Source organism: Mustela erminea, chromosome 5 (assembly GCF_009829155.1).
Source record: "Mustela erminea isolate mMusErm1 chromosome 5, mMusErm1.Pri, whole genome shotgun sequence".
NCBI classification, from domain to species: domain Eukaryota; kingdom Metazoa; phylum Chordata; class Mammalia; order Carnivora; family Mustelidae; genus Mustela; species Mustela erminea.
Window position 1 is genome coordinate 55054995 of NC_045618.1, and position 12438 is coordinate 55067432.

The 12438-nt window shown below is 40.7% G+C and overlaps 1 protein-coding gene across 1 annotated transcript in view; it reads right to left on the minus strand.

Annotated features, from left to right (window-relative positions):
• RYR3 (ryanodine receptor 3) overlaps window positions 1-12438 on the minus strand; it is a 511070-nt gene that overhangs the window by 222144 nt on the left and 276488 nt on the right. Inside the window, exons 18-19 of the mRNA XM_032343182.1 lie at window positions 11821-12062; window positions 2592-2784 (exon numbers count right to left, since the gene is read on the minus strand). Coding sequence (XP_032199073.1) covers window positions 2592-2784; window positions 11821-12062 — 435 coding nt within the window. The remainder of the gene's footprint in view (window positions 1-2591; window positions 2785-11820; window positions 12063-12438) is intronic.

Genomic DNA, 12438 nt, shown 5'->3' on the forward strand with positions numbered 1-12438 from the left:
TTGCCTATGTCAAATGCCAAGGCTGAATATCATTTCCAAAGGATAAATCTTTATTTCTAAATTATTTAACTGAAACAGAACTAAAATTTCATCCTCTGTTGGAAGATAATATGAACGTGTCTTAGTTTATCAGTCTACCTGAGGTGCTGAGGCCTATCATGGTGCTGTCACTTTGGAAATCCACCCCCAAGCTCTGAAATGGTTTCTCTGTGGTCCAAACTCCAATCATCTGTTCTCCACACCCCTTCTTTCATGACCCTTTCCAATGGCTTCCATGGAAACCAGTGTGATTCTAACTGTATTGACTCTAGTTTCCCACTCAGTTGACTGTGATCTCTTTAACAAACAGGGATCAAGAAATTTTGGGGGAAGAAAACTCGTAATGGGGTTTTGTGTTACAGACATTAGAACATATAGTCAGACTAAAAAAAATATAGCATCTGGGGTGTCTGGGTGGCTCAGTAATTAAGCATCTGCCTTTAGTTCAAGTCATGATCCCAGGGTCCTGGGATCATAGTCCAGCATCAGACTCCCTCAGTGGGGAGACTGCTTCTCCCTCTCCCATTCCCCCTGCTTGTGTTCTCTCTCTTGCTGTCTCTTTCTGTCAAATAAACAAACAAAATCTTTAAAAAATACAAAAAACACAACTTCTAACTGGTACAAGGGAAGAGGCAGAGCCATGAACACAACAGTTCATAACAGTATGTAGAAAAACAGCTTGTGTAGTATAAATCCAATTTAATGTCAAAATACTGAGATAGATAAATAAAAAGGTAATACGATTATCTCTGGATGGTATGATTTGGGTTCTTGGTATTTCCTTGACTTGTTTTTATAAAAGGGAAAAACAAAAAACAACAGAAAAATAAAACTAAGTGTGAAAATGTAAATCATAAACTGGGAAAATATTTGAAACCAGTAACACAGTATTAGTGTTACTAATACTAATACACAGTATTAGTCTTAATGTAGAAAAAATTGCTCCTAGAATTAATATCAGAAAGGCAGAGAACACAAAATAAAAACACTGGGCTGAGATAATATGTAAGAACAGTAAGTATAAAAAATGCTTAACCGCATTGATACATTGGTAATCAAATAAATAGAAAATGAAAACTTTAAGTTATTCTCAAATTAGCAAAGATAAAAAATAACCAATAACAGTAAAAGTTAATGAAGATCCAATCGGTTGGATATTCCCATATGTTGCTTTAAATGATACTATACTAGCCTTTATCTGAAAATTTTGGAGTTGTGTTTCAGTTCAGAATTCTTTAGATTTTAAAAAAGAAAGGCTACATAGTATGTATTAAATAGAACAACCAGCCAGGTGAGGGGCTGAGCCCCATAATCAAACACATTAGTATTTCTGCAGTTAAACATGCAAATATTCAAAAGAAGTAAAATAAAAGAAAGACTAAAAGCAGCCTCATTTCTGTTGACAACAATTTTACCACAAAATGAGTTCAGGTCAAAGTCTGCAGTAAAATGAGGCTGCAGTAAAATGAGTTTTTTTTTTTAATATTAAAAAAAACAACTTACGGATTTCAGAGCTTTTGAGATTTCAAAACTGTTGATCATGATTTCTGAAGTGTTCTATACAATCTTCCTGAAAATCTACTTGGCTATGTGATTATAAATTTAGACTTCAAAAAAGTTCAAACCTTTCTACATCCATTTAAGAGGATCTTAACAGGGGGGTGCCTGGGTGGCTCAGTGTGTTAAAGCCTCTGCCTTTGGCTGAGGTCATGATCCCAGGGTCCTGGGATCGAGCCCCATATCAGGCTCTCTGTTCAGCCTGCTTCCCCCTCTCTCTCTGCCTGCCTCTCTGCCTACTTGTGATCTCTGTCTGTCAAATAAATAAATAAAATCTTTAAAAAAAAAAACAAAACAGAGGATCTTAACAGAAATGCAGGCAGAGGTATGCTCAAGGATGTCCCTAATAATTTTACTTATAAAGATAAAAATGGAAGTTGGCATGAAAGTCTAAAAACAAAATAACAGCTATATTATGGGACAGCCAATAAAAAGATATTATGTGGCTATAAAAATTGTTTTAGGAGAATACTTAATGACTCAGGAAAAGGCTCATTAGTGTGTTGTTGAATGAAAAATAATCAATACATAAAACTTCATATACAGTGTGATGTCAATTAAAAAAATCCTCATGTATGCATAAACTAAAAGACTTGAAAATACACCAAAATGTTAGCAGACATTACACAGCGAGATCATGGATGATACTGTCTTACTTATAACTGTATCTTTCAAATTATTAACAGTGAGCATGTAATTTTCAAAATAATTATTAAAGCAAGGTTCTACATGGATCTTAGTTATCTTACTATATTTGCACATTATAAAACCCTTGGCGGTAGGTATGTATTCAACAAGTATCTCCTGAGTCAGTGATTCTGGATTATCCTCCTGCTTTCACTATCATTGTGCAGGGGGTGGGGGTGGGGCAGGCATGCAGGGAAGTCACCCATGGCATGGAAGTGCAAAGAGGAATTACCACGCTCCCCAGCTCACAGGAGTGGTGGAGAGGTGGGCTAACAGCTACTCTTCATGAAATCGCAGCCTTTACTTACTTGACACCTGCTGAGAAGCTCACCACAGGGAAGAAGAGCCCATCTGTGTTGAAGTTCTCAAACATCCCCTGCACGGGCTGCCCATTGATGCGGAAGGAGATGCTGGGCACTCCAAGGTCGAGGCAACAGCTCACCACGTCGTCTGATCTCAGGAGGTGCTGGTTGATGGAGGCTACGACTCTGGGTATGCGGCCTGGTGAGCAAGGAACAAGAAGGTGTGTGGAACTCTGGAGAAGGCACTCACAGGCCACCCATGGGAGGTGGGGCGGCATCTCCGCATTTAAAACACAACTTGGCTCTCCTGCCCTGAGGTGAGCAATGAGAAAGGATTTCCTGAGCTTGTAAGAGGGCAGCCGGAGACAAGAGGAGTCTCAGAGGAAACGCTCAAACGGCCAGCAATGAGAATGAACATGAATTCAACCCCCCAGAACATGTGCTCAGATTTTGGCTGGGTGTCTGAAGTAATGAGCAAATTGCTTTGCTGGGTGTGGGTCCTATGGCGGGTGTGCGGGTGTGCGTGTGTGCGTATGTGTGCGTGCATGTGTGCATTTTTATTCCCAGATGCCCAAAGACCCTGCCCTCTTCCAGTTCCTCTAAAAGGTATGACCACTTTAGCCCCGGATGTAAGAGCCATGAAGGTGAAAAAAGGCAAGGTCATCCAGCCTTTAAACTGTGTGGCACAGTTTGCTTGTTTCTTTTAAAGAATTCTATTAGTTTGGGGGTGGGTATTGTGGAGGGTACATACTGCATGGAGCACTGGGTGTGGTGCATAAACAATGAATTCTGGAACACTGACAAGAAATTTTAAAAAATAAATAAAAATTTAAAAAGAATATAAAAAACAAAATTCCTGATATTTAGATGAAAAAGTGTTAACAGTTGTATTAAAAACAGCATCACAATTAAAACGGAGTACGATTAAAAAAAAGAGAGAGAGAAAAGAAAAAATATTAGTTCATACCAGCAGGGAAACACATTGCCCATTATAACACTGTATGGGTGATTTTTGTTCCTATTACCACATAATCTCTTTCATAAAATAATCTGTAATTTCCTGACCTTACCTAAAGTCATGAGAAAATCACCACTCAGGATTTGTGTCACACCATTTTATTCTAGAAATTCTCAAAGTAAATTATCATAACTAATTTGCCCATACCCCACCAAGTTTACAATTCTATTAGCAAGAGAGCAGTGAAGAAGCACACGTTAGGGATTAGAATGGACTTTCAGGCAAAAAAAAGTATAATATATATATATATGTATATATATACATATATATGTATATATTTTACTTTAGAAGTAATACATGTTCATTACAAATGTTCATAATACATATAGAAGAATTTAAATAAGGAAACAATGTAACTCAATAAAAAAATGCTTTTACTTTCGAACACACACATAAAAACTCTTTACCCAAACTAGGATATTGTAGGTTTTGTGACTTGTTTTTTCTACTTATCACAAACATTTGATTGTATAATGGAATGTTCATTAGGAATTGCATTTTAATGGCTTCATAATATGCCATAATAAAAAACCCTCTTATGATGGGTACATGAGTTGTTTACAAATTTTGTACATACATCTATGCTATGTAACATTTCTTATCTCAGCTTAGAACTTTGTAATGTTCCCAGTGGTTACTGCTATTCTAGTAGTAGGTTCTAAACAAAGTGGTGGATTTTAAAATAGCGAAGCTGCTGGGAGTAATATATAGAAAGTCTAGTTGTTAAGCAGCTGCCTTCGGCTCAGGTCATGATCCCAGGGTCCTGGGACTGAGCCCTGCATGGTGCTCCCTGCTCAGTGGGAAGCCTCTTTTCTCCCACTCCCCCTGCTCAAATTCTCTCTCTTACCGTCTGTCAAATACATAAATAAAATCTTAAAAAAATAATAAAACAGTGACTCCTTAATAAAAAGTATAGGAACTCCCTTCTGGTTATTAATGGCAACTGACAAAACCACATTGTGTTTCCTCCCACCCTTCTGCAAACATTCATGAGGCTCATGACCAATACTGGTCATGGCTGGGGGGTCCAGGACAGAAAACCCAGTTCCTGCCCCTAAGAAACCCGTACTCTGGTGGGAAATAAACATTTAAATAATTACAATTCAGTGTAATTACTGGAATAAAGATATACACAAGTAATGTCTTCTAAGATAGAAGAAGGTGCCAAGTCGGCCTAGGAGCATGGGACAAAATTCAAAGGATCAAAGATCCACTAGATAAATAAGAGTATTCCAGATGGAAGTAATAACTCATGCAAAAGGAATGAAGGACATACCTCCCGAACAGTGAGGCATTGGTAAGGCAGGAAGGGAAGGACTCATGGAAGCCTGAGGAGGAGATGTGGTAGCGGAACAAAGTTTGACCTAACATAAAACTTGGACTATTTGCACCACAATGTGCAGTGACACACACATTAGCCTGGGATGGCCTTGGAATTGGCTGTTGTAACTTTATACCTTGCTTCATTACAGAGAATGAGGAACAAGTTCATTTAAAACAAAGGAATCTAAGCCCATCTTGAAGAGCACATAGGTTCGACACATTTCCAGCTCCTATTTGAGGAGTCTGAGTACTCTTGGTTCCTTTTTTGAAGTTTAAGTATTCCAGGTCCCCAAATCTTTTCCTCCTTATCATAATCAAGTCTGCTATGAAAGGAATCAATGATAGTAAAACTCAGCAAATCCTGCTACAATGGTCTCATCCTGTCTTTCCTATGTTCCCATCAAAAACCCATCTTTCCTGCTTGGAATGTTTCTTTTTCCTTTTATTTAACTTCTGGACAGTATCACAGTAGTCATCTGAAAAAATTCCAAGAGACGTCTGTGAACTTGGGAACATGAAGAAGTTAACTGAAATAAATGCTCAGTGGGTCAATTGATTTTAAAGGTATTCCAATTCTTGCTGGAGAAAAATACAAATTAGGAAAAAAAAAAAACAAATTAGAAGGTCCTTTACTGTTTTGAGACTCCTTTAAAATAGGGCACACTGACAGTGTTGCATGGCGATGCCAATGCCCACTCTTGCCACTGGCCCAGAGCATGCTGTTGGCTTCTGTGCTAGCCTGAGCCTCTGCCAGTAAAGATCCAGAATGCTTTCATGAGGGACAGTCTTCATGCTTTGATGCCATCAGAAGCTGAATTCCAAGCTTTATTTAGCCTTAATGTGCCATAGTTGCCAAACATCTTCCTGAGGAATGGCAGCTGGGAGAATTTCTCCTGTATGGCTTCCTCCCTTGGTAGAAAACCACCACCAGGATGAGCAATTATATCCCTGTGGTAAATGCCACTGCCTTTTACAAAATTCCTTTTTTTCTAAGAGAATGGGCACCACTAGAAGCTGCTGCTGGAACACAAAGATCATCAACAGGCAAAGTAAAATCAGGGCTCGAGACTATGTTTAAAACCTATGCAGAATACAGAGTTGGGACCCACATTATCTAGAAACTAAAGGGAGACTGTTGATAATTACTGGATAGGAAGCATATGCTTAGTACTTAGAGCAATGTCTGGAAAGTGTATTTGAAGAAAAAAGTCCTTCATATTATATTCATGTTGTAAAAGATCATCTGATAAGGTATATTTAGTTTTAAAATGTGAGTAGTGTGAAGATTTTCCAACTAGAAAATAAAGAATTTGTGCAATGGCTTCTGCACACTGTTTCATAAATCTGTTCTCATCTAAAGGAAGAAATCTCTAACCCTATGAGGGCATTTGAAGCTCCAAATGATTGAGAAGGGTCCTGTACCCCATATTTAAAGAAGATACTTGTCCTTCAAATTGCTCCATAGTGAGGTGGTCTTCGGGTGGGGAGCAGAAGTGAAGTCATGGAGGGCTGAGTTCAAATACCAAGTCTTTATGGGTGATTTTATTAGAAAACCAGTTTCCACATATCTGTGAAATGGGGACAGTAATGCCCACATTGATGCTGTCAAAAGTTGTTTATAAGGTACCATGATGATTCCTATGATTTTAATGAAGCAAATGACTGATGTCCTATATACCACTCAAGAGGTATCACGTGTAGTGATAAATGGACATCTCTAGAACCAGACTCCCTGGGTTTGAGTCTGGCTTTGTAACTCACTGTGTGACCCTAGGCAAGTCACTTACTTTTGTGGACTCAAGTTTCCTCATCTGTCAAGTGAAAATCATGTCATGAGGTTGTTTTGGGTTGTGAATGAATTATTCTCTGCGGAGCAATTACGAGAGTGCTTGATACATTGTAACCCACAATAAATACTATTATGATCAGTTTTGTTTCTATAACTTTAGAAACTTTAATTACTAGGGGTAATTAAACCTACTGTTACTAGGGTAACAGTAGATAAAAATGCCAAAACATTGCAGTACTGTCTTTTGTAACATCAGGAAAAATTAGCAATATGGAGAATCATAGCTTTGAGGGCTGAGTCTAGAAAGTGATTTGAAAAGTCATTGAATTGCGTTATCAAAATCAGTAAGTCCCTCTATTGAAGACAGAGCTTAAAAAAAATCACTTTCAAGTAGGTTTAATGTACCTGACCCTTCAGAACAACCAACAGAAGGAAATTCAGAGGAAGGGAAGCACAGTAGTTACAGAGCTGAAGCTGTCTTAACTGCTTTTCCAGATTTAGGAACTCCATAATCCTAGTGACCATCCACTGAAACAGGCTGGGGAGTCATGTGGCCTCTCCTTGCCTGAAGAAACTGCCCCTCACTCAGAGGCTTGGGCCAACCTGAAGGTCGCAAGGAGCTCACAAAGGCCATTCCAAACCGGCATTTGAAGATAAAGGACCAATCCATTTTATCATATGCTGCACATCTTCAAATTAATCCAAGGACAGATTACTGCAGGATTTAGCCTCTTCTGATGAGTAATGTAGGCAACTGGAAACACTGATGCTCAGCATTTCCATGGCCCCGGGCACTGCAGAGTTTGGCACTTAAATAGAAAACACGAACACTTTAGGCATTTGGACAGAGAGCGGATCCAAACATGTGAAAATGCTGGTGCTCTGCACAGCCATTCTTGGGCTCCTCGCCATACAGCACAGGGCTTCTGGAAAGGTCTGAGTCACAGCAGGGAGACAGGTCAGGACCCTCTTACATAAAATCGACTGTAGAGCTAAAGGATCTTTAAGTTTAGAAAGTCAGAAGTCATAATAAATCAGGAAACGGAATTTTGCTCCATTCATTTCCTGTATCACTTATCACTCGGGATGGTAAGTTCCTCTGCTTATTCCAATTTTGCAAGGAAAAAGTTATTAAAGGCAAAGGTAGGTGTTAATTTCCTCCTATGAAACTGCCCTCCCCATCCCCCGCCCCAGCCAGGAACAACTACAGGCTGTTCTGAGCTGAACTCATCCCAATGGCAGTCCTGAGAGGCTACATGAAGGCTTCCTCAGGAGAGGGAAAGTAACACCATGACCAGAAGAGAGTCGGTCCTCTGAAAGGAAATTCCCAGTGGCCCAGCTGAGTTAGGAGCCTGTAGGGCAGGTTGGCAGGATTGAGATGGGAGGTATTTCTACAGCTGATGCTTGGAAATGACTTCACAGGCTTCAGTGGCTAAAAAGATCTATAAAGACTGCTTTTTCCCAGGTGTCTGGGTGGCTCAGTCGTTAAGTGTCTGCCTTTGGCTCAGGTCATGATCCCAGGTCCTGGGATTGAGCCCCACATCTGATTCCCTGTTCAGTGGGAAGCCTGCTTTTCCCTCTCCCACTCCCTCTGCTTGTGTTTCACTCTCTCGTTGTCTCTGTCAAATAAATAAATAAAATCTTAAAAAAGAAAAAAAGGAAAAGGACTTTCTCCTTACATAGAGAAAAAGCTCATTCATAATTACGATGTCACTCAAAACTTCCTTTCCCATTCAGCATGGGACTCAGATATCCTCTTAGGAAGGGGAAGCTCATTCATAATTACGATGTCACTCAAAACTTCCTTTCCCATTCAGCATGGGACTCAGATATCCTCTTAGGAAGGGGCTGCCCTCATGGTCTTGAGTGAGGTACCGGATATTCTCTGGATATTGTCTTTATGATTACAGTGGACTCCACAGACAATAAGGGAAAAGAAACATGTGTCGAGAACTTCATGTTCCTTATGCTTATTTATTAACTTACTCATTTTTAAAAAGTATTTTTTTTAATTTACTTATTTTAGAAATAGAGAATGAGAGAGAATGTGAGTGGGGGGAGGGGCAGAGGGCAAGGGAGTGAGAGAGTTTTAGCGCACTCTGCAAGGTAGACCCCGATGTGGGGCTCAACCTCACAGATCATTACTGAGCCAAAATCGAGAGTTGGATACTTAATCGACCAAACCATCCAGGTGCCTCACCTCATTTAAATTTCTTAAGAACCTATATCATTTTCATTTTATCTGAGGAAACCAAGACTCTGGAGGTTAAGTAATTTACTCTGTGTCAAAAAAAAATCAGTAAACAGATGAGCTGGCATTCAAACCCAGGCACAAATCCAAAGCCATGCTGTTTCTTCTTGACTCTTTCTGGCGACAAAGTGTTGGGGCACTATAATTCCTTCCAATAACGACAATATCTATTGTCTTTAATAAATACATTAAAGATCAGTTCAAGACAGTAGCTTAATTTACGCATACAGATAAGTTTCAAGTTAATGGATCTGTGTATTTACATCTCAAGGAAAGGAGAAAACTTGTCACGGTGAGTTTCCAGCATCTCTCCTTTGCCATCCTCCACTCCTTCCTGTAGTAAGCTAAAATATCATTTCCATTTCATTTCTTCATCCAACAATTATCTTTTCATCAGATAGTCTGAAATTCACTGTTGTCCTGGTGGGAGTCCTTAACAGAGACCTTATTTCTTCTGCTGGGGCACACGTTGGCATATTTACCTGCCATGCCTTCTGCCAGATATATTTTCCCTGTGTGCTGGTTAGAGAATTCAGAATGATGCCAGACCCAAGGAGGCTTTGTGTTTTAATGAGCATGAAAGACATAAGTCTTGTGGACATTGTTTTCTCCACATCTCATGAGATGCTCAGGACTGAGACGATGAAGCTGTTTGAATACAGCTCCCCACTGAGCAGGGAGCCCGATGCGGGACTTGATCCCAGAACCTTGGGATCATGACCTGAGCTGAAGGCAGATGCTTAACCAACTGGTGCCGACCTATATGGCATTGTATTACTAAGTGTGGGTAATGTCCAGAGAGCTGCAATCAGCATTTGAAGTGCCGAGTCCCAAGTCCCTTTCCTCTATCACCAATCGGAAGGGCCACTGCTAGTGATGACTGGCGTGGGCTCGGCACATCCAGCTTCCAGTCTTCTGAGGAGATAGGACAAGAGGGGTGACAGGAGTGCTGCACACTCCTGGAATGATACACAACTAGATGGATGTTCAGAGTCTGAAATGCCAATAGTAGTCTCTTCTGAGTGCATTGCGTTCTCTGTCTCCTGACCCGCTGATGTATTCATTCTACATATTTTGTGAAGGGACATACCAAATGCACCATGCAGTGCTACAAAATTTGGGAAGGACTGAGGAAAACTTTTCCTTTGAGAATGGTTTCTCTTTGAAACAAGGTCCAATCTGCCTCACCTAATGGTCTAGGCGTCCATCACATTTCCTTAACCAATCCCCAGCATTCTCTTCAGGTGTAGCCTGGGATGGCAGCTTGCGTTATGGTGACAAGATGGCAGGAGATGAGCAGCACCCAGTGGGGGGTGGGGGGGATGATTTTCTCAAGTTAATTCCACTCATTCTCTCAGAGATTCAACCCTACCAAATTCAGATGTAGATGCGAACCAGGATACGAACTCTTTCTTTTCAGATCACTTCCTCTGACACAGCTTTCTGAGAATATTATGACATCCGCTGATAACCTACACTAAAGGCTACTCCTGTACAGCCAGACACGGGCTCCACGATCCAAGAATGGAAGAACCACCCTGACTCCCCATGACATAGAACCGGGAAAAGGTAAGTTGGGAGGATAAGAGAACAACAAGACAAGGCTTTCGCTTCACTCATCCTGCCATTTTGCAGCTGCTTTTGTCTGCACCAGGCTGTCCCCTGGGACACACAAAATGCGGACAGGCATTTTTTTCTTCCTGCCAATGATCCAGGATAAATAAATAAACAAATAAGTTGAAAGCAATTCTAAAATATTTTAAATGTTTCTACTGAAGGTACAACACACAAAAAACTTAAAAAAAAAAAAAAAAACCCATATGGACTAACTGAAAATACAGACCAACCATAAGAAATGTCATCAGAAGCCAAGCTGATGGTTTTAGCCTGAAGGCTGAAGGAGGAAGGAAAATGTGAGGAGTTATGAAGTTCCCCATCTAAAATACATAGGTTTGTGTTGTAGAGACAAACTTTGCCCTCGTACTGGATTAGGGGAAGAATATGTGTCATGGTTTCTTACATAAGAGGCATGCTTACATAAGGGATTTCTAGAAGGGACACAATGACTCCAATCTCAGGTGTGCGAAAGATACAGATACAACATGCTGTGGATGACAGACGGAGAAGCTAGAACTCTGGGTCTGGGTGAAAGCCTCAAACTCAGATCTCTATTTTCATCCAGGCAGCATCTCATCCATTCCCCCAGACATAGGCCATGGACATGTTTGGGGAAAGCATCTGTGTCTTTTGAAAAAGGAAGCTTTGCATGTTTTTAAAATGACTGGCATTTACGATATGTCAGGCACCGATCCAGACATTTTATGAAGTGTATTATGAAGCAACATGCTGCATTGACATAACAATGGACTTGATCAGATCTGGATCCTTCGCTGTGTGACTGCGACACATTTCTGACGTATCTTTGTGTTGTTTTCCACATATGCAAGATGAGGTCAATATTACCTCCATTAAGGTATCATTGTCAAAATAAAGTGAGGAAAAACAATGTATGAAAGGTGTGCAGCTTACTGCCCAGTAAAGAAAGGTTGAGTCTCTTTCCCTGCTTGGCTATATAGTCCTGAAAACCCTGTGCAATAATGTCTGCATGATACAGACACTGAGCTTGAGAGTGGTTGTGGGATCCACACTGGGTCACACACCTGGAAGTACTAGAATCATGGTTTCAAAGCAGGACAGTCTCACGTCAGGTCTGATGCTCTTCCCACCATCTAATTCATTGAGATTCCTGCTTCTGTATCATTTCAACAGGTAACGATCATGGCAGCCTGAACAATTCAAGCTTCACTCATCCTCAGGAAGAGACAAGGGGCAGAGGCTCTGACAAGGTGCTCACCTGACCAAAGGTGAAGTCCATCAAAGCCATAGGAGTAGAGGTCATCACCGACACCATTGCCTCCCCATCCTTCTCCCCCGCCAGGGTATGGAGCATAGCCGGAGGAGGAGGCCCAGCCCACCCGCAGGTGTGTGGGCTCAGCTGTTAGGAAGGGGTCCACCTGGTCGATAATCAGCTCGAAGTACCACTTCTTGTACTGCGCTGAGCCCTCGGCAACTCCCAGGAAGATGTTGGGCCGAATGCTGAAATGAAACATGGAACAAGTGGCGTCTACAGACTCTTAGGCACCGAGAAAAACAGAGAGCAAGTTGAGTAAGATCGCAGGGCACAGTGTGAACTGAAGTCAAGAGCAATTTGTGTTTTTGTATTATTCTTCTTTTAATTAATTAATTTTTCATTAACATCTATTATTTGCCCCAGGGGTACAGGTCTGTGAATCATCAGTCTTACACATTTCACAGCACTCACCATAGCACATACCCTCCCCAATGTGCTTAGAGCCTCTAACACTTGATCAAGTTCTTAGTGGGAGGTGTCAGGACATTAATTCTATTTAAAAATATAAAGAATGTCTCCTTATTCCATTGAAGGCAACCAACATTTGCTGAGTATCGACCT